General features: G+C 50.0%; 2 protein-coding genes across 7 annotated transcripts; one reads left to right on the top strand and one right to left on the bottom strand.

Annotated features, from left to right (window-relative positions):
- Positions 1-66: 66 nt before the first annotated feature.
- On the bottom strand, positions 67-6,928 carry EIF1AD (eukaryotic translation initiation factor 1A domain containing). 3 transcript variants are annotated; one of them, XM_075004824.1, is made up of 7 exons: positions 6,793-6,928; positions 5,794-5,886; positions 5,057-5,227; positions 4,384-4,492; positions 3,306-3,414; positions 1,479-1,529; positions 67-1,174 (listed from the first exon to the last, which is right to left on the bottom strand). In XM_075004824.1, the coding sequence occupies exons 3-7, from the start codon at positions 5,141-5,143 to the stop codon at positions 1,009-1,011; spliced, it is 522 nt and encodes a 173-aa protein (XP_074860925.1). In that variant the 5' UTR covers positions 5,144-5,227; positions 5,794-5,886; positions 6,793-6,928; the 3' UTR covers positions 67-1,008. The 3 variants fall into 3 exon arrangements, with proteins under 3 accessions (XP_074860925.1, XP_074860923.1, XP_074860924.1); XM_075004822.1 differs by having other exon boundaries at positions 67-1,177; XM_075004823.1 differs by lacking the exon at positions 6,793-6,928 and adding an exon at positions 6,594-6,640 and having other exon boundaries at positions 67-1,177.
- On the top strand, positions 6,845-18,413 carry BANF1 (barrier to autointegration nuclear assembly factor 1). Of its 4 annotated transcripts, none has more exons than XM_075004825.1 (3): positions 6,845-6,970; positions 15,495-15,637; positions 17,676-18,413. In XM_075004825.1, the coding sequence occupies exons 1-3, from the start codon at positions 6,898-6,900 to the stop codon at positions 17,820-17,822; spliced, it is 363 nt and encodes a 120-aa protein (XP_074860926.1). In that variant the 5' UTR covers positions 6,845-6,897; the 3' UTR covers positions 17,823-18,413. The 4 variants fall into 4 exon arrangements, with proteins under 4 accessions (XP_074860926.1, XP_074860927.1, XP_074860928.1 ...); XM_075004826.1 differs by lacking the exon at positions 6,845-6,970 and adding an exon at positions 6,986-7,112; XM_075004827.1 differs by lacking the exon at positions 6,845-6,970 and adding an exon at positions 12,192-12,832.
- Positions 18,414-19,913: the final 1,500 nt, after the last annotated feature.

Genomic DNA, 19,913 nt, shown 5'->3' on the forward strand with positions numbered 1-19,913 from the left:
CTTCTTGCCTGTCTGGGCCTGTTAACGCCTGGGGCAGGGGCTGGCTGTGCTCCATTGGTCCCTGGGTCCACTAGTCCCTCCCCCTAGGCTGGTGGAGGGGCCTTAGCAGTGGGCAGGCTTAGACCTGCCCCCTTCCCAGGTAGTCAAATAGTTGCTCCATGACCAAGGCTAAGAACTTCCCAGACCAACGGCTGGGCCCCAGCGAGGCCTGACCTGTGTCTGGTTCTGTGCTGTAACTACTCGCCAGCACTGCAGGGGTGGTGGCTAGGGCCTGACCTAGGACGGTGCTGGCAAGGCAGCCGTGTTGACAGGTGGCCCATCCTCCCTCTGCCCAGATCAGCGTGGACAGCAGTGAGCTCCAGCTGCCGCTCGCTGCAGTTCAGAACCTGCCCTGGGTCCCGGCTGACTCGCTGCAGCCAGCGCGTGTTCTTGTCTTGTGCGGTTTCATATTAACCCACGTGGCTGCCTGGGGGAAAAGTCTTTATTGAGTAAGACAGAGAACAGCGTGTGACACAGTGCTGCTGCCTGGGACAGACAGCATGCAGTGCCTTGGAGCAGAGGGCACAGTCCAGTCTGCCATTAACAGGGGCCAATAGGGTGCTGGAGCTTGGCAGCTCCATCTCCGCTGAGGCCTCCCAGCTTCTCTAACTTTACTCCCCGCCCTTGCTTGAAACTGCAGACAGCTCTGCTGCCCTGAACCCTCTTTCCCTGTGCCCCTCTCCCCCAGGGGGTTGGGTTAACAGTGAAATACCCTTCCCCTGGGCACCTCGCACCCAGCACTTCACTCTAGTGAGCTGGATGCTCCAGCAGCTCCTGGCTCAGACAGCAGAGGTGATGGAGATGATGTGTCCCCAGCTGAGAGCAGCACAGAGCCAGTTCCAAGCCAGCAGGAACATTCGCCAGGCTGGCGGCCGAGTGCTCGAGGACCAGAAGGCAGCGTCTCCCTCCAGCTGCCTCAGGCTCTCACAGGTGGCGGGGCGAGGAACTTGTGCTTCCTGACTTGCGTTGCTATTTGTCTTCCTCGTCCTGGTCGCTGGTCACCGCTGCTGCCTCCTCGCTGTCCTCCTCGCTCTCTGTGCAGCCGTAGCACGGTCTGTTCGTGTTCACAAACAGGTCGCTGTCGTCGTCCGAGTCCTCTTCCCCAGAGGAGCACACTGCAGGTTGCTCCCCCTCCCTGCTGCAGAAAGGGGTGGGGGGGTCAGTTCTAGGCCCCTGGAGTTCTCGCTCTTTGAGGCAGCTGCCCAATGAATGGGCCACTAGCCTAAAGCCTGGAGTGGACCTTCTGGATCAGCCCCCTCATCTCAGTCCCAGTCATACCCTCATCTAGCTCCCTCCGCAAATGGATGCGGGGGGACGGGGTTTGCCCCCATTCCTGGGGAAAGATGCCCAGGAACCTCCCTCTAAGAGCAGAAACCCTAATTTCCAGTCTAATTGATTCCTGGGCAGTTTAGCAGCAGTTCTGCGCCTTTCCCACTCACCTGGCCTCAGAGCGGGGCTGGCTTTCTGGAGTGTTGGAGAAGGCCTCAGGCCTGTGGGGGGAAAAAACATGATGAGAGAGTGGTGCTGGGTTTGAGGTAATAGCTCAGGAAGAATAAGACACTGGGCTTCCCCCTTCTAGGGTGTGCCATGGGAAATGATACAAAGCCTTTTCCCCTCCACTTCAGCCAGCACAGACTCTGCTGTGCACCAGGGGCCAGGAGTAACCCAAGCACAGGCAGGTTTTCCCATAACACCATTGACCAACAGCCCCCCACCCCCCTCCAAAACAACTTGGCCGTGTAACCCAACCTCCTAGGAAAACCCTCTTTGTCAATGTTCTCCCAGCTTCTCTGTTAAATCAGAACCTAAGATTGGGTTTTTGGTCAAGTTTTCAGAAGTTTTTTACTTCACCCCTGCCTCCCTCGTGTGAAGGAGTCCTCAGTCAGGTGGCCCGAAGAGCGCAGTGGGATCACATCATCTAGGCCTACCCTGAATTAGCTCCTGTTCAGACTAGATCAGATCTTTCCAAGCCACCTCTGAGCTGGATTTAAACATCCACCCTAGCTCCGTATCAGCTGTTCCAATGAACCCTCTGGATTCCAACCTGAATGGGTCCAAATTCAGCTTCCACCCATGGGCTCTTGTTCGATGTTTAGCTGCTGGATTGTAGAGCCCATTGTCAATTTTCTATTTCCCAGGCAGGCCAGGAGAGACTGGGAGCAAGTCACCCTTAAGCTCAGACTGAGCTTTCGGGGTCTGTAACCAACCTTTTTAGGTGCCTCTTCTGACCCCTCCAGTTTATCACCACTCATCTTGAACTGAGGCTGTAGCAAGTCACACCAGCTGCCAATTGAATATAAATAGCATCTGCTCCCTGCTGACAAAGCACTGGCTCCTCTGCTGGAGAGCTGCACCAACACCTACAGCGCTCTCTCCTCAGGTAACTGCTCTGCTTCTATCCCTACCGCTCGGAAGTGGTAGAAATCAGCCCTGCGCAGAGAACTAAAGCCCAGACGGAGCCATGAGGGAACTAGACTGTGGAATAGCTTATCCAGGACTGGGGCGGATTCTCCATGAGGTCGGCCTTGGGGCACCAGGGGGCAAAGCAGTGTTCAGTTCCTGGCTCTGCCACTTCCCTCTGGCAAATTGCTTTGTGTACCCTGTGGCTCAGTCTCCCTCTGTAAAATGGGGCTAATCCTTCCCTAGGGGCAGGGGCTGTGACGTGAAATCTCAGGGAGTCAAGGGTGAGTGTCATGAGTACATCTGTTACAAGAAGCATGGGGGCTTTGTAGAGTCCTGAGACTGGCCCACTTGCCTCAGAGCGGGGAAGATCCCCATAGGTGCCTCTTCCTCCAGGAACAAGAAGTCTTGTGGCACCTTATAGACTAACATTTTGGAGCACGAACTTTCGAAGCCAAAGACTTGCTTCATCAGATGCATCTTGCTCACGAAAGCTCATGCTCTAAAATATGTTAGTCTATAAGGTGCCCCAGGACGACTTGTTGCTTTTGAAGACACAGACTAACTTGGCTACCCCGAGACTTCTCTTCCTACAGGACGGCCCTTGCTCATGGTAGCCTGAGGCGCAATCCCAGCAGGGCAAGTGCCACAGGAGCACCAGTGGGGGAAGCAGCAGGTCTGAGAGAGGGAAGTAAAGAGCAGAAGGGAAGAGCTGAGGAAATGCCAGTCTCCAGCAGGACACAGGCCTGGGCCACTCCTCACTCAGCCTTTTCTCCAGCACCGTAGTGGCAGAGGCAGTAGCAGGGAGCCTGGGAACTCTCAGCTCATCACACAGATGTGCACCCACCCGCACCTCTGACTCGTACCAGAGCCCTTCTTTCTTTAGGTACCGCACGTGGTCCTTGTACAACACAAAGTTGATCTCGGCCTTCACCTTCTCACCCTCTTCAATAGGGTCCACCAGCAGAAAGTCACCTGCAGTGACAGAGAGACTGTGGGTGGTGGGGGAGCAAAACCAAACCAAAACAAACCCCAAAACCGCCGTTGACGTGGTCCCCGACTGACAACCCAACAAAAGGAGATGCTGCCCTCCTTCCCCTCGCATGCCTAGGGGCTTTGGGCCTAGTTCATTTTGTGAGCCTGTCTAGGCTCAGGGGTGGGGCCAAAAATGAGGGATTCAATATGGGAGGGGGCTAACAGGAAGTGGGCTTCAGGTGTGGGGTCTGGTGGGGAGGGAGGGTGCAGGAACAAGCTGGGGGTGTAGAGAGTGGGTGGGAGGAAGGGTGCAGGAGGGTTTGGGATGGAGGGTTTGGAAGGCAGGGGTCTGGGAGAGAAGGTGCAGGAGCAGGCCAATGGGGGAGTTGGGGTGGAAGTGGGGGTCTGGGCAGGAGGGAGGGTGCAGGGTCTGGAAAGATGGGGTCAGGAGCTTGGGGAGGAGACACCCTGGGGACGTACGTGGCTTTGCCTCCCCTTCCCCCCCCCGCTGCTTTGATTAGCCGGATTAGAGCAGCAGGACAAATGGCACTGCCCCCTTATTTCCCCTCCCACTTTCTCTGCTGCCACTTCCTCTCTCCCCCCTGCCCACCAACAGCCTGGCCTGGGCTTGCCTGACTCCAGCGCACAAGGCTGGGGGCTCCACACCTCCCACACCATTGCAGGCCAGATACTGTGGTGGGGAGCCCCAGGCCTTGGGACTTGCATCCTGACCATGGTGCAGGGATTCCCCACCCAGGTTTAGGTAGTGGGACTGTGGCACAGGGCCTCTCCCCTCATGGGCGGGTGCTTGATCTCATTTAGCCCCAGAGGAGGGGCTGTGGTAGACAGGGAATAGGACACAGCTCCATTCTCTCTTGGGGTGATGACTCCTGTCTGTGCCTGGGGGAAGTGGGACATGGGGCCTTTCCCCCTCTAGGGATGCCAGGAACCCAGTTGCATGGTGCTCACCTCGTTTGATCCAGATGTTCTTGCGGAATTTTGTGGGCATGCTCACTAAGAACCGGGTCCCCTCAGCCGTTTCCACCTCATGGAGGTTGTTTCCTGGGGTGCCCAGGACCTGGAGAGAAGATCAGGTTGACAGGGAGGGGGAATAACCACAGAAGCTGCTTCCTAAAAGAATGGATTCTCCTGCACTCGGCACCTACAGACCAAGGCTGGTCTCAAAGCCAAGCTCCAGCTGGGCTTGATGCGTGAATGACGGGGAAGAAGCACTCCACAACCTGACTTCTGCAGGTCAGACTAGATGATTGGGCTGGTCCCCTTTTGGCTGGCAGATCTACTGCCTACATAGAGCTTTTAGGTGTCTGACACCCCAGCTGCTCTGCCTTGGTCACACCACTCACAGCTCTGCTGCAAGCCAGTGAGTGGCTGAAGCCCTGATGTGTGCGATTGGATTGCAGTCACCAGCAGGGAGCAGCAATGGAGTTTCTTCCCCAGTGCACAATCGGACAGATGCATTCGGGGCTTTTCTTGCCTTCCTCTGAAGCTCGAAGCTAAACGAATGGGATGGCCAGGAACTGCTGAGATGAGATATGCCCAGACGCTGTCCACAAGCAACCCGCAGAGGAAAGGGAAAAGGTCCCAGCGGAGCCCAGCAAAGCAGGGCTGCTCCCACTCTCACCCGGACAATCTGCTGTTGAGGAGATGGCACCACATATTCCTCCAACACCTCTTTCACCACGTGCTTGCGTTTGGTTGCTTGGGACATCCTGATACGCTAGCCCTTGGGGACAGGATCCCTGCAGGCCGGGTGAAGTGCTGAATGGCTGGAAGGCACACTTGGGCTGGAAGGCTATAGAAAAAGAAGGAACAACAGAAGGAGAAGAGGCTTGTTGCATTTACCCAAGATCAAATAAGCTTCTAAAGGCAGAGAATCCCCCAGTGAGCAGGGCACTGGACTGGGAGCCAGGATATCTGGGTTGTATTGCAAGCTCTGTGACTAACTTTGGGCCAGTCCCTTTGCCACTCACTGTCTCAGTTTCCCCATTCATACCACCTTTGTCTAAATAGTGTATTAGCTCTTTGGGGCAGAGACTGCCTCACAAAGTGTCTGCATACTGCCTGGCATCAGAATCTGTGCAATGTCCAGTACCATGCAGTCAGGCACGGCATAGACAGAGAGAGAGTCCTTCCCTTTGAGAAGGATCATGGAGGGTCCAGAACAGAAGCCAAGCAGGTCTGGATCCCAGGCCAGTGTACTGCTCATGAGAACACACTGCCTCTCCATCAAGAATGTCCCCTTGTTCTTAGGTTATCAGAAAAGTTTACCAAGTGCCCCATCTACCTTTTCTGCACCACCCAAGATGGGGCAGAAATTGCTCTCCCAGGAAGCCAGCAGCACCCCTACCGGCATGGTACCTGTTTGGGGTTTAAAGAGAAGCTGTCCGTCTTTAATAGGTGAGGATCCAGCACTGAATTCACTCCTCGAGGCATCCACCAGCACTGGACACGCTGTTGGAAAAACAGAAACAACTCTATGGCTCATGTAAACCAACCAAGACTATTTCACTCAGAGAATCAGGCAGCTCCAAGATGTCTTCACTCTGCTGGAAATTTTCAGGCCAGACTTCATATTTTGTCTCCCACAGTAGTAATTCCACTGAAAATGGCTTAGGTGTGAATCTCAAAGTGCTTTAACGGAAGGAGGTCCTGATTCTCAATAGGAAACTGAGGCACAGAGGTGGTCAGGGACAATACAAACAGTGGGAAGTGAAACTGAGGCACAGAGTGCAGCAGAGAACAGATTCCAGACACCCTGAGTGCCAACTGAGTCCAGTGACCCACTGAGACGTGGAAAGACGGCCAGCAATTGTGCTTTAGGGCTGAATCAACTTCCCAGATAAAATCTCATCTACATCACAGCATGAACAAAGACTCCAGAAAAGGCTGAGCCAGTCACTTTGTGCCATATAACCCTGTTATGCCCTCAGAGACGGGGCGGGGGGTTCCTCATGATTTAGCCACCTCCTGTGACTCAGTTTCCTCCTCTAAGAAGACGAGGATAATGCCAGCCTGTTTTCAGATTCAGTCCAGTCCTGCCTTCGGGGGTGCGGGCGGGGTGGGGAGGGATGACTGCCGCTGTCCCGGGGCGGCGCTGGGCTGTGGGAGTGGGGGGGGGGGGGGTCCCGGTCCCGGCCCCGGCCACCTCCCGCCCCTACCTCTCCGCACATGGGGCAGTCACCGGCTTCCGGCTCCAAGTTCTGCGCTTCCCCCAATCCCCTCCCCGCCCATTTCCGGGTGATCCGCGCGCCGCCTCTCCCACTTCCGGAAGTCGCCTCCTTGGACTCCCGGGGCGAGCCAGCGCGCAGAGGGGGGGGGGGGGGGCCGTTATTATGGGATGGAAGGGTTGCTACGGACCACAGGCAGCGTCAGAGCTTGTCTTGCGCCGCGGGGTCCTGCTGGCGGCAGGAGGCGTTAATACCACCGAGTTTTCAGTTGGCTGGAGTGTGGAAGGAGAACTCTATGGTTCAAGCGTGGCTGGAGCGGCCCTGGAAGGGCACCGGAGCCGTTGCAATCATAGAGCGGATGCGGCGATGTAGGACATGATAGAGCGCCGCCGACTCTCTGTGGTTATATCGGACGCCAACAGGCCCCGGAAAAGGAAGCGGTGCTTGCGCAGGCGCAGTGGGTGGGCGGGAGCGGCGGCGGCTGAGGCGCGGCAGTAGCGAGCGGAGCTGGTTTGTTGCTGCGGTGCCGGGCAGTGGCCGAGGGCTGGGCTGGGCTGGGCTGGGCCTGGGGTGGGGGTGGGGGCGGGGGCGGGGGCGGTAGTAGGGTTGTGGCTGGGAGGGGCGCGGCCGGGAGGGATGAATGGAAATGGAGGCGGCAGGCGGCGCGGGGGGTGGGGTGTACGCTGGGTGTGTCTGTGGCGGGGGGCGTGAGGGAGAAGAGCGCGTGGGGTGTCCGGGCGAGGCGATGGGGCGGGGGGGGGTCGGTACCTTTGAGGCTGGATGGCGGCTCCCGGCGGGAGGGTTGGCGGGCTCGCCTTATTCGTAAGCGGAGGGAGATATAGGAGACGGGGCTGGGGAGCTGACGGTATCGGGGCAGTGTTGACTTAGTGCTGCTGATAGTCCTCACTGAGCACTAATCATTAGCACCTGTCGAGTGACTGGGAAAGGAGGGTCAGTATCATAGCCCATTTTAGAGATGGGGAAGCTGAGGCACAGACCTGAAGTGAGTCCCGGACACTGAAGTTCAGAATAGAACCCAGGTCTTCTGAGTTGAGTTCACGACTCTACCCATGGGGCTGTATTGTGGGAAAAGGAGAATCAGGATGGAAATTTAAAATTAAATGGATTTTTCCCCCTTCAGTAGAGGATATTGAGGTTGCTGGGTGGGTGCCCTGAGTTAGGAGAGGGGGACCTCTAGTGGTAAGAGAGGAAGTGGTGAAGTGCTCTAGGTACCACTACATGGGACAAAACAAAGCAGCAGAACTGCAGCACTTTAACAGAATGATTTATTGTCACTCAGCTCTCACTTGTGGCTCCAGGTAGCTGCAGCATGTGCAGCGGCCATACCCCGGGCAATGGCTTCGACAGGCCGGCCAAACCGGGTGTGTGTAACCGATGGGGCTCAAACCCTCGGTGAATTTTTGGATGTGCCTACCAAGCATGTGAAGTCAGTTCCGGCAGACTGGGCGGAAGGGATCATTTAGATCCAACGGCCAAGAAGGCGGTTCTGCAATGCTTCGTGGAAAGTGAAGGGCTTGACAAGGCATGAAAGACATAAAGGCCATCCACTGCAACCAAAGAAGTTACCAGTCGTGACGATTCTACGTACCATTGGTGCCTGGCTTTCAAGGTCGAGAGAGTGGGATTGCTCCTGTGCAACGGCTCTACCACTTAAAAAGCTTTCACGCACAGGTCCTGTGCAAATCATCATATCACATCACCCAAGTCCTGCAGCGATGGGGGAGGGACAAGGCGATAGGTGGAGGTTACCACTGGGAGTCATAGTCCCAATCCCGCACGTAGGCGGCCTGTGGACAAGTGGTCGTCCAGCTCTGTATCTGGGGCAGCAGAGTTGCCCGGCAGCATCCCAGGCGTCTGAGCAGTCCTCTTTAGGACAGCACTACTCACCTTAGTAAGGGAGGGGCCTAGAAAAGGTGGCCTAAAAACTGCCTGCCTTACAATAACTGGCCAGCAAGCCACGGTTGGCAGTTCAACCCTACTTGTGGTCGAAACCAAAATTAAAATTTGGGAGAACTTACCATTGGTGTAATGGAATATTCATACCCTCATGGATCGAGAAGCTGTTGCAAGACCTGAGAGAAGGACAGTTCTCATTGCTCGTGAACTAGTCCACTATAACATCGATATAGCAGCATTAAGTGAAACAAGATTGGCTGGGGAAGGTTTCTTGAGTGAACCAGGAAGTGGTTATACCTTCTGGAAGAGTAAGACTGAGACAGAGGATAGAATACATCTGGCAATAAAAACCTCATTGATGCGTCAACTCCCTGACCTTCCAGTGGGTATCAATGAAAGATTGCTGGAGCTACGCTTCCCACTAAATGCCAAACGTCATGCCACCATCATCAGTGCATATGCACCCACTCTAACGTGCCCTGACAAAGGAACAATTCTATGAAGATCTCGACAGACTGATCAAGGCCACACTTGCAACAGACAAACTACTCCTACTTGGAGATTTCAATGCCTGAGTCAGGGCTGACAATGAGAACCAGAAAGGAGTATCTGGGCCATGTGGTGTAGGCAAAATGAACAATGGACTACTCCTTTTGAGCCTTTGTTCTGAAAACAACCTGACTATTACCAACACTCTGTTCCAACAAGCGGATAAATACAAAACGACATGGATGCACCCTAGGTCTAAACAGTGGCATCTGGCATCATTGTCAGAAGGCGAGACATCCGAGATGTACTGATCACCAGAGTAATGCGAGGCGCAGAGTGCCTGACAGATCACAGATTAGTCAAGATGTCTCTCCAACTTTACATTGCTCCCTCTTGGCACAAATGGCTTAAGCATGTGCGACTTGCTTTTAACATAGCCAAACTGAAGGATGCCCAATGTTTCAACAATTTTCAGAAGAGTCTCGATGACAAATTAACATCCCATGGTCAACTGATCAGTACTGTAACCGAAAAGTGGGATCAGTTCAAGCAGATAGTGACTGACACAACAATAACATCGCTTGGACCAAAGAAAAGAATACATCAGAATTGGCTCGATGAGAACCAAGAAGAAATATGTTCAGCCCTGGAAATAAAGAGAAAAGCCTTTATTGAATGGTAGAATGACCCTTCCTCAGCCTCCAAACAGGACCATTTCAAGTGCCTTCAGAGCAAAACACAAAGACCTCCGTCAGATACAAGACAGCTAGTGGGAGAGCAAAGCCAAAGCAATTGAGCACTATGCTGAGACCCACAACACAAAGATGATGTGTAGTGCTATTAAGACTGTCTATGGACCTTCTAAACCAAGGACTACCCCATTGCTCTCATCAGACAACACAACGCTGGTGAAACACAGAGGGCATCAACGAAAGATGGCAAGAACACTTTAGCAACCTCCTTAACAGGCCATCGACCGTGAATAATAACATCCTCAATGAAATTCCACAACAACCCGTCCTGACAGATCTTGACTTTCTGCCCGCTATAGATGAGATTAAGAAAGCTGTTAGCCAGATGAGTTCAGGAAAAGCTCCTGGAAAAGATGGGATACCAGCAGAGAGAGAGAAAGCGGCAAGTTCAGTAGCACTAGCCGCGTTCCATAGTGTGGTCATCAGCATCTGGAAGGATGAAAACATACCACGGGACCGGGGTGATGCTATTATTGTCTCCCTTTTCAAGAATAAAGGCAGCAAAGCAGAATGTGGAAACTACAGAGGCATATCCCTCCTCTCTGTTGGAGAGTATTTCTGAGGCAAATCTACCTGAAAGTCCATGTGGTTTTTGACCTGGCTGGAGCACAGCCGATATGGTGTTTGCTTTCAGACAAATACAAGAGAAGTCCATTGAACAGAACATGCACCTGTATGCTGTCTTCATAAATCTGACAAAGGCATTTGATACCTTCAACAGGGAAGCCCTTTGGACCATTCTAATACGACTTGGCTGTTCAAGAAAATTTGTCCAGATTATACGCCTTTTCCATGACGACATGACAGGCGAAGTACTGTCTGATGGAGCCACATCAGCCCCCTTCAGCATCACCAACAGTGTGAAACAAGGATGTGTTCTTGCTCCTGTTTTTTTTTTTTTTTTTTTCATCTGTTCTTTGCATGCGTCCTTAACCATGCAGTGAAAGATCTGGACCGAGGTATATACTTGAAATACCAGCATGATGGTTCACTTTTTGACCTCCGTCGCCTGAATGCAAAGACTAAGACAATGCAGAAACTCCTTTCTGAGGCACTCTTTGCTGACGACTGCGCCCTTATGGCTCACACTGAAAACGATCTTCAGCACATTGTCAACAAGTTTGCTGAGGCCTCGCAACTTTTCGGACTAACTATCAGCCTCAGAAAGACAGAAGTTCTCCATCAACCTGCACCTGGATCAAATGCTCCTGTCCTGAGTATCTCCATTGACGGCACTCAGCTTAAAGTGGTGGAGAACTTTAAATACCTGGGTAGTGTCATATCTAGTGATGGATTGCTGGATAATGAGATCAACGTGTGAATAACCAAAGCGACCCAGCACTTGAGTGTCTGTGTGTCAAAGTTCTTAACCACCATAACATCTGGATGTCAACAAAACTGCTTGTGTACAGAGCTGTTGTTCTCTCACTCTTTTGTACGGGTGCAAAACATGGACACTGTATAGGTGTCACATCAAGCAGCTCAAAGTATTCCACATGCACTGCCTCTGTAACATCATGAAGATCCGCTGGCAAGACAAAGTGCCCAATCTTGAGGTCCTTGAGAGAGCCCGGAAGACAAGCATTGAAATGATTTATGAAGTCACAACTACGTTGGACCGGTCATATCAGCCGCATGGATGCCAACAGAATCCCTCACCAGCTTCTGTATGGTGAACTCTCCCAGGTCATCCGGCATATAGGTCGTCCACGGAAACACTACAAGGATACCATCAAAGCCAATCTGCAGTACAGCAGTATCAAACCTAGGGACCTTGAGGACACCGCCAGTGACAGAACACAGTGGCGTACAACAGTCAGACTGCTGCCGGCGTCTACAAGAGGCACGCGAACAACGTCACAGAGCATCAGCAATGCACAACCCAGATTGCAAACTTCCCATGCACCATCTGTGGCAAAATGTGCACCTCTAGAATTGGCTTATACAGTCACCAGAGCCACACCATGAGACCAATAACAGATGATCTGCACAGATTTGTCCATCATTGGATTGATGGATTACCATTATTATTATTGGGTGGTGAGCTTTAGTGGGACAGGCCCACTTCTGATGAAGTGGGTCTGTCCCACTAAAGCTCATCACCCAGTAAATCATTTTGTTAGTCTTTGAAGTGCTACATTTCTGCTGCTTTGTTTTATTGGAGTGCAGACTGACATGGCAACCTCTCTGTTAACCATGCATAGATGTGTGGGTTACATAGGGCATATCTAGGAAGGCTGAGGGTGAGATGGGTGTTAAGGTTGAAATTGTCTGAGCAAGACTGGGATGGGAGCAGGTGGTGGATAATGTTGCCAAATGGGTAAAAAGAAGCTTTGAGGGGTAGGTCAGTGGGGAGTGTGCGTGGAGAAGTGAGGGAGTGGGCCTTTTGGGTGAAGGAAGGGGGGATGTAGAGGAAGATGCATCTGAGGAGACTGGACTAAGACTTCTAAAAGGGCTGAGAGGACATGGAGAAAAGGTTTCTTTTGGAAAGGATGGGAGACAGGGGCTTGTTAGTATGTGGAGGGGAGGATGGGGCTGAGGGTGCATGTGGAAAGGAGGTTGGGCATGCTACTGAAAGTAGAGATTTCAGGGCCCTTTGGAGGGTGTCACATGTCCACGGGCCCAGTACTCTTGGCAGCTGTGGACTCCTTTAGGATCATGCTGTCACTGGGATAAGCCCCTTGACTTCCCTTTGGAGCCCTCAGCATCCTGGCAGAATCTTTGAGCTACCCTCACTGAGTCCATTTGAAGTGGATGACTGGGGAGGACGTGCATACTGAAAGGAGGCAACACAGCCCTGATTTCATAACTCTGAAGTGTCTCAGAGTTAGAAACATAAGGATTTATTAAAATAGTTGTAGAAACATAAGGATTTATTAAAAGAGTTGTATACTCAATGAGCTGACTGAGGAGATACCAGTCACGCGTGATTATTTTCAGAAAGTCACAGAAGTTGGGAGAGATTCCAGAGGTCTGGAAAAGGGCACTGTATTTGCCTATTTATAAAAAGGGAAATATGAACAACCCAGGGAATTACAGACCAGTCAGTTTAACTTCAGTGCACCTGGAAAGGTAATGGCGCACATTAATTAAGCAAACAATTTGCTTATCTTCTAAGTGTTTGTAGAGTCCCCTCTAATTTTTTTCCCATCAGTGTTTGGATTTTTTCTATCCATGTGTAGAATAACTTTTTTATATGCACCAAGGCATTTAGAAACACAAAGCCTAGCTGGACAGCACTGAAACAAACCTCTCCTGGGCATCTGCACAAACACCCAGCTTACAAGTATTTGCCAAGAGCTGACACAGTCAGATCAGTCTAATAGTTTTCTTTCACAGGGCCTTGTGGATAGAGGGGAAGCAGCCGATGTGGTGTATCTTCACTTCATTCAGGCATTTGATACAGTCTCATGTGTCTTTCTCATAAACAAACTTGGAAAATACAACCTAAGTAGGGCTACTTTACAATGGGTGACTGACTGGTTGCAAAACTGTTGCCAGAGAGTAGTTGTCATAGTTAGACTGGAAGCGTGTGTCACGTGATCTCCCATGTGGATCAGTTCTGATTTGGGTTTTGTTCAATATCTTTATGCCATTATCTAAATCACTGATGGAGAGTGTATGTGTAAAGTTTGAGGACCATACCAAGCTCTCTGTGGAGGGGTTGGATGTAGGATAGAATTAAAATTCAAAATGATCTCTGGAGAAACAGTCTGAAGTCAAACAAAAAGCAGTCAAGTGGCACTTTAAAGTTTATTTTGCTAGTCTTTAAAGTGCTACTTGACTGCTTTTTGTTTTGATAGTGTATAGACTAGCACGGCTTCCTCTCTGTTACTAGTCTGAAGTAAATGCAGTGTAATTGAATAAGGATAAGTATCAAGTACTCCACTTTGGAAGGTGCCATTTGTTGTATGTATAAAAATGGGAAATGACTGCCTCTGAGAGAGCTCTGCAGAAAGGGACCAGGGTTCAAAGTGCTAAAGTCACATGCTAAAAATGAATCAACGGTGTAGCACTGTGTCCAAAGAAGAGCAGTCATTCTGTAATGTAATCTGCTCTACTCCATACTGATTACATATCGACTGAATTTTTGTGTTCAGCTCTGGGCACCACGTTTCAGGAACAATGTGGACATCCTGGAAAAAAGTCCAGAGAAGAGCAACGTATTATTCAGTGTATAGAAAACATGACCGATGAGGGAAGATGGAAAAAGCTTGGTTTGTGTAGTCTGGAGAAGAGAAGATTGTGGCAGGGAGGACGTGAGAACAATGCCCAAGTACATAAAAGTTGGGAGGAGGAAGAAAAATTGTTTTTGGGCATTAGTTGCAGCAAGGCAGGTTTAGACTGGACATTAAGGAAAAATTCATGTCAGAGTGGTTAAGCACTGAAATATATTGCTTGGGGAAGCTATGACTCCATTTGTGATTTTTAAGAGTAGGTTAGATAGCTGTTGGTGTGGCCTACATAATGCTCACTCAGGCCTTGAGTGCAGGGGTCTGAACTACATGACCTTGCGAGGTCCTTTCCAGTTCTGTGATTCTAGTGGATGTCTGGGACACAGCTTAGAAAGTCCCTGATTAGCGTGGAGGATAGAAAGTTACAACAAAATCCATCTGGGTCAGTCCAGCACTCGGAGCTCTCTCTGAAATTTCTTTAGTCCCAGTCTAGAGCTTGCTTCCAGTAGCCCAGACTTAAAAATCCCAAGCTGCCTCCACCACCCATGTTTAATCCACACTTAAGTTAACTGACTAAATAGGATTTTACATCCCTAGTTAGGCTTCCTACAGCTAATTAAAAGCTTTATATTACAGTAGTAATCAAAGGGTCTGCAGTACACAGACCTTTCTTTGCCCGTATTCCTATCCTCAATTTTTTTTATTTTTGTAAGGCTAGAAAGAACCATTTGGTTTCCATTCTGACTTTCTGCAAAATGCCAGCAACAGAATTTCACTTAGTTACTGCTGTATTGAGCCCAATAACTTCCTTCAAGTTGCAGGCCAGTCTGGCTATGTCTATACAGCAGATGCTATTTTGGGATATGGTGGTGGATCCCGCAATAGCTGTATGCATTTAAAAAATGCACCTGTTGTCTTGAAACAGTTATCTCTTCACAGGAGAAGTACAGGGATGCCTTGAAATAGGGCTTTATTTCAGCAAGTGGCACCATTTAGAAGCGCCAAATGCCAAAATAGTCTATTTTAAGGTTAGGCTGTTGTGTAGACATAGCCTCTGAAGGAACGGCAGAACACGTGTATGGGGAGAGAGAGAAATGGTATATATATCTTCTCTTCTATATATAGCTTGGGACATTAGCTGTGCAGTTTATAGCTATTCTGAAAGTGATCTATGTGCCTGAATGGTGTTTTCAGAGACTGAGGGCTGTTAATGACTCTGCATTGCAGACTCTCTGAGCTGTGGAAGACTTGTTAGAATCTGAGATCACAACCAGAAAGGACTTTTGTGGGCATCTGTCCACAATGAAATCCCTGGAATCTTACTATTGATTAGCAAGATCTAGTAAATATGTGCACTTGTTTCTGTGCTCACTCACTCCAAGTTTTACGATCTTTTTTTTTTCCACCAAAAATACATTTCACATGCATTCAAGTCTCTAAATCCTGACTGATTTTGGTGCAGCTAACATAACTATCTGGTGCATCAGGATTCAGGGCTCTCTGACAAGTTTTGCCTCTTATTACAGTGGATGCTGACCTCTGCCTTTCTTATCTTTCAGATCTAGCACCAGCCAGTATGTCGTCCACCTCCCAGAAGCACCGAGACTTTGTGGCTGAGCCCATGGGGGAGAAGCCTGTGGGAACTCTGGCTGGAATTGGGGATGTTCTTGGAAAGAAGCTGGCAGACAAAGGCTTTGACAAGGTCTCTGGAGAATTTTTTCCCCTGCAGCTCTCAGTGTGTCTTTAGAGGAGTAGCGTTCAGAAAGCTCAGCTCTGGCTGGGTCAGTGGCTTGACTGAAACATGGGAAATTGTGGCTTGAAATTTGATGCATCAGTGAGTTTGGAGCATCTTGGGTAACTTTGAGGGCAAAAGTTCTTCTTAACTCATGTGCCTACATGGGTCACCTTCTGCTTGCAATGCTCTTATCACAATTTTAAGGGGATTGTGGCTTTTCTAAGGGTAGCATACCTCCCTTAGTAGGCAGAATGGATAGTTCCAGGCTGGGGAAGCATGGAATTTAGAACCAGCCTTGTTTGGAAGGGGCAGTAAGGCAGCCTGAATTCAGAGAGACTAGATGGGAGTGCGAGTGCTCCATCTAAAAAGCAGGCAGAAAGTCCAAGGAGTGCCCAAAAGTCCTAGATGGGCCCGGGGGAGGTGGCAAAGAGAAGAGTCTGCTTAGGAGAACCACAGCTAGGACTGGGGGACACTTCCTCTGCACGCTGCCTCCCCCCGCACCCCTGGCTGGGGAAACAGCAGTGTGGAGAAAAGCTCCCTGGAGAGGCTTTTCTCCCACTGCTCTCTGGCACTGCCGCCCACTGCTCTGATTGACTGGCCTGAATTCCAGCCAGAGCAGCAAGGGAAACCTCTCTCCAGAAAGCGCTATGCTGCCATTGCCCTTCCCTCAGCTGGCCTCCCACTGGCAGAGGGGCAGGAGGAGCAGTGGGGGCATTTCCTGTACTCACCACGCAGAGCCTATGGGCTAGATGTGGCCCTGGTTTTTCTTGACTCCAGTTTGCAAGGTTCTGGGTCCCACTGTAGGCCAAATACTGGAGTTGGAGAGCCCTGTGCCTTGGGGGCTCAATGCAGGCAAGCTGTGATCCAGAGCCAGGCTGCAGTTGGGAGGTTCCCCACTGCTGCCTTACTGGCATCTTCCTTTAAAAATCTGTCGCATACTTACTTATAAGGTTATCCAGGCACTCGGAACTGCTTGGACTAGGATCGAAGAATAATTCCTGTTGCCTCCACAGAGGTGGTAAACTCCTTGATTGCCATTTCACCAGAACTGGCAATCAGCATGAACCCAAAAGCTCCAGGCCATTAATTTTCCAGTCCCCTTGTTTTGAAAAAAATCCAGCTGCCCTGTGCTGTGGAACAGCGTACTTTCAGTTGGGCACTTATATTGCTGCTCAGGAGAGATGAGGATGCTGCCCAGCTGTTTAGCAGAGGGCCCGGAGCTAGGTTTTTTTTTTCCTGTTGGTGATGCATATTGGCACATGTCTCGGTGCACATAAGATTATTCTGCAGGTGGATGAAAAAAAATCTGCACATTGATGGAAAAGACTAGAGGTGACATTAGTGTGGAATCCCTTGTATGTGGAAGGAAATCTTTCATTTCACCACTGCCACCTCAATTTGTAGCAGTCCTAGCAGCTGTGGTCTGGTGAATAGGGGACTTCTATTTCTACCTTGTTGTATAAGCCCCCTATAGGTCACCCTGAGCAATAGCTTTAGATGCTCACAGCTAGCACCAGAGGTCACCCTTGTAGGGCTGGGAATGATAGCGCACGGGCTGGGAACTCAGACTTGGGTTCTGTTCCTCATGTTGGTCAAATCTGCACTAAGCTTCATGGGCATAGCTATGTCTGTGAGGGGTGAGACTTTTTTTTTTTTTGCTGTTTTGGATAATAGGCTGCATCCCTGTTTTGCCAGGATGCAGCCTGTACTGGAAGGGTTTACTGTTACAGCTGTACTGTCAAACATTGTGTAGACAAGGCCTTAACTCATTCTGTGTCGGTTCCCCATCTGTAAAATAGGAATAATGCTGCCATCATTCACCTCCTGTGAACTGCCAGTTATGTTAGTATTAAGATTGCTCTATGAGACAGTGAAAAAACTGTTCAGCTCTGTAGACACCAATCAGCGGAAAACATGGGGCTGTCCTAAGCCCTCCTGCATTTAGCAGTGGGCTTTGTGTATATCTTAACTGTCAGTTGTGATACCCTTTCCTTTCTGTGCTTAGGCATATGTGGTACTTGGGCAATTCCTGGTTCTGAAGAAAGATGAAGAACTCTTCCGGGAATGGCTGAAAGACACGTGTGGAGCCAACGCCAAGCAATCCAGGGACTGTTCGGGCTGCCTGCGGGAGTGGTGTGATGCCTTCTTGTGAATCTTGCCTTTGAATGCCTCTACACCAGCAGTCACTATTAGGGCTTTTTTAGTTAGCAGGAAAAAACAAATCTTCCCAACCTTTTCATTTTGTACCCAGCCCAAAGGGCAGAATGAAATTAACTTATGGAAACACTGTGGCATTTAGAACATCTATTTACATGGCTCTGACTTCTACCCAGAAGGGAAATTGTTCCTAGGGCCTGCTGTTAATGTAATTATCCTCTTTCCCCAGAAGAAATCTGATTAATATTCTATTCTGCACATTTGTTAGACCTGTGTTTGGCTTTTATCTGTATAAGGTTGCTCACTGTTTCAGACCAGCTAACTCCTAAAGCCTTAATAACCCACATGCTTGTAAAGGGGAGTTCCTCCATTGTCTTAATTGGAACTCTCACTCATCTGAGGCTTGCTAGCTGTTAGTTTAAAACAAATTGTGATTTTAAGTTCATTCTGGCTTATTTCTGGAGCATTGAGTTGTGGACCCTCCAGATTATTTTATGCCACTTGGCTTTCTTTGGAAAAGTAACAGTGGAAGGAAAACATCATTGTAAAGTTTTTTTTAAAACAATAAAAATCAGCTGTGTTAATATCCCAGGACTCTCATTGGTTTAACTGGACAAAAGTGCCATTGAAGGAAGCGAAGATATGGCAGACACCAAACACGTTTTCTCCTTGGGCGACCTAAGGTCCCAAGCTGATGACCTGCTCTCACTCTGATTCTGTTGGTTGCAGAAGGCAATAGCACAAAGAAGATGGGGCACAGCCTCTTGGAGGCTTAGACCTGCGCTGGAGAACAGGCTGCTGGGAATGGGTATTGAAAATTTAGTCTGAGCCTCCGTCCTGCTTACATTTACCTGGGCTTGTTAGATGTACACTGTTCATTTAAGACTTTGTCCTTCTAGCCTTTCATTTCAGTTCCAACTCTCCTTAAATCCTTATGTTGCCTGGTAGCAGGACCCTAGGGAGGTGAGTTTTCCTCTACCTCCTGGAGCCCAAATGAAGGGCTACTTAGACATGGTCCACCCTAGGTCTTGCAGTTGCCTACAGATGTGCAATTCTAGCTGTGGCAATTGTGTAGCTAGAATTGACTTATCTGCAGTTGACTTAAAGGGCTGTCCTCACAGGGAGGTCAACAGGAGCATTTCTCCCATTGTCCTCCCTTACTCTTCACAAGAGCAGGAGTGCGTGGGTCAACTGAGGACCCCAGAGAGATTGACTTGATCGGGGTCAATCTGCCCCGATTTGATTGTGCATCTAGTAAAGATACACAAAATCAGTCTTCCCACAAGTGCAGACAAGCCCGTGTTTGGCTGCTGGCTTCCCCCAGCAGTGTCGCCCATGCTGAAGGTTTCCTGCTCTGGCGCCTTGTGAAACTTCCTGCCAGTGTATTGCCTGATGCCAGGTAGTCCTCACCCTATGAGAACTGTGCCATAGGCTTGGGATGCAGCCTATTATCCAAATGTCACTGGTCAGCCAATTAGCTGGAGCTTTGGAGAAAGCTATTGTGGCTCTTAACAATGGGGTTTGTCCTGTTTTTGAGGAGGGTCAGGCTGTGACCCAGTAACACACCACAGTTCATCTGCTGTTAGCAATGGTAGATGACAAACCATACTGACAGTGCACATGCATTATCGTCATCTGAGCATGCATGGCCCTGTTACCTCTCCCTTGGGTTGAATAACATTGGGAATACACAGGCAAGGTATGGACACAAAACCTTATCCCAGGAAAGCATCTTGGGAGCCAAGAGCCCTCCAAGTGTGTTGTGATGATGGCAGAAGCACTAGCCAACATCCTCACTTTGGTTCTGCAGATCCTTGCTTCTCAGGCAGCGAAGCTGGGCCCTGCAGCCTCAGGCAGCTCATGAAGGGGACTTGGTTACAACTCAAAACCACCATGATTAATTAACAGCAACGAAGGGTCCTGTGGCACCTTATAGACAAACAGAAAAATTTTGAGCATGAGCTTTCGTGAGCACAGACTCACTTCGTCAGATGCACGGATCAACAGATGCATCTGATGAAGTGAGTCTGTGCTCGCAAAAGCTCGTGCTCAAAACTTTTCTGTTAGTCTATAAGGTGCCACAGGA

Source organism: Carettochelys insculpta, chromosome 11 (genome assembly GCF_033958435.1).
Source record: "Carettochelys insculpta isolate YL-2023 chromosome 11, ASM3395843v1, whole genome shotgun sequence".
Lineage (NCBI taxonomy): Eukaryota > Metazoa > Chordata > Testudines > Carettochelyidae > Carettochelys > Carettochelys insculpta.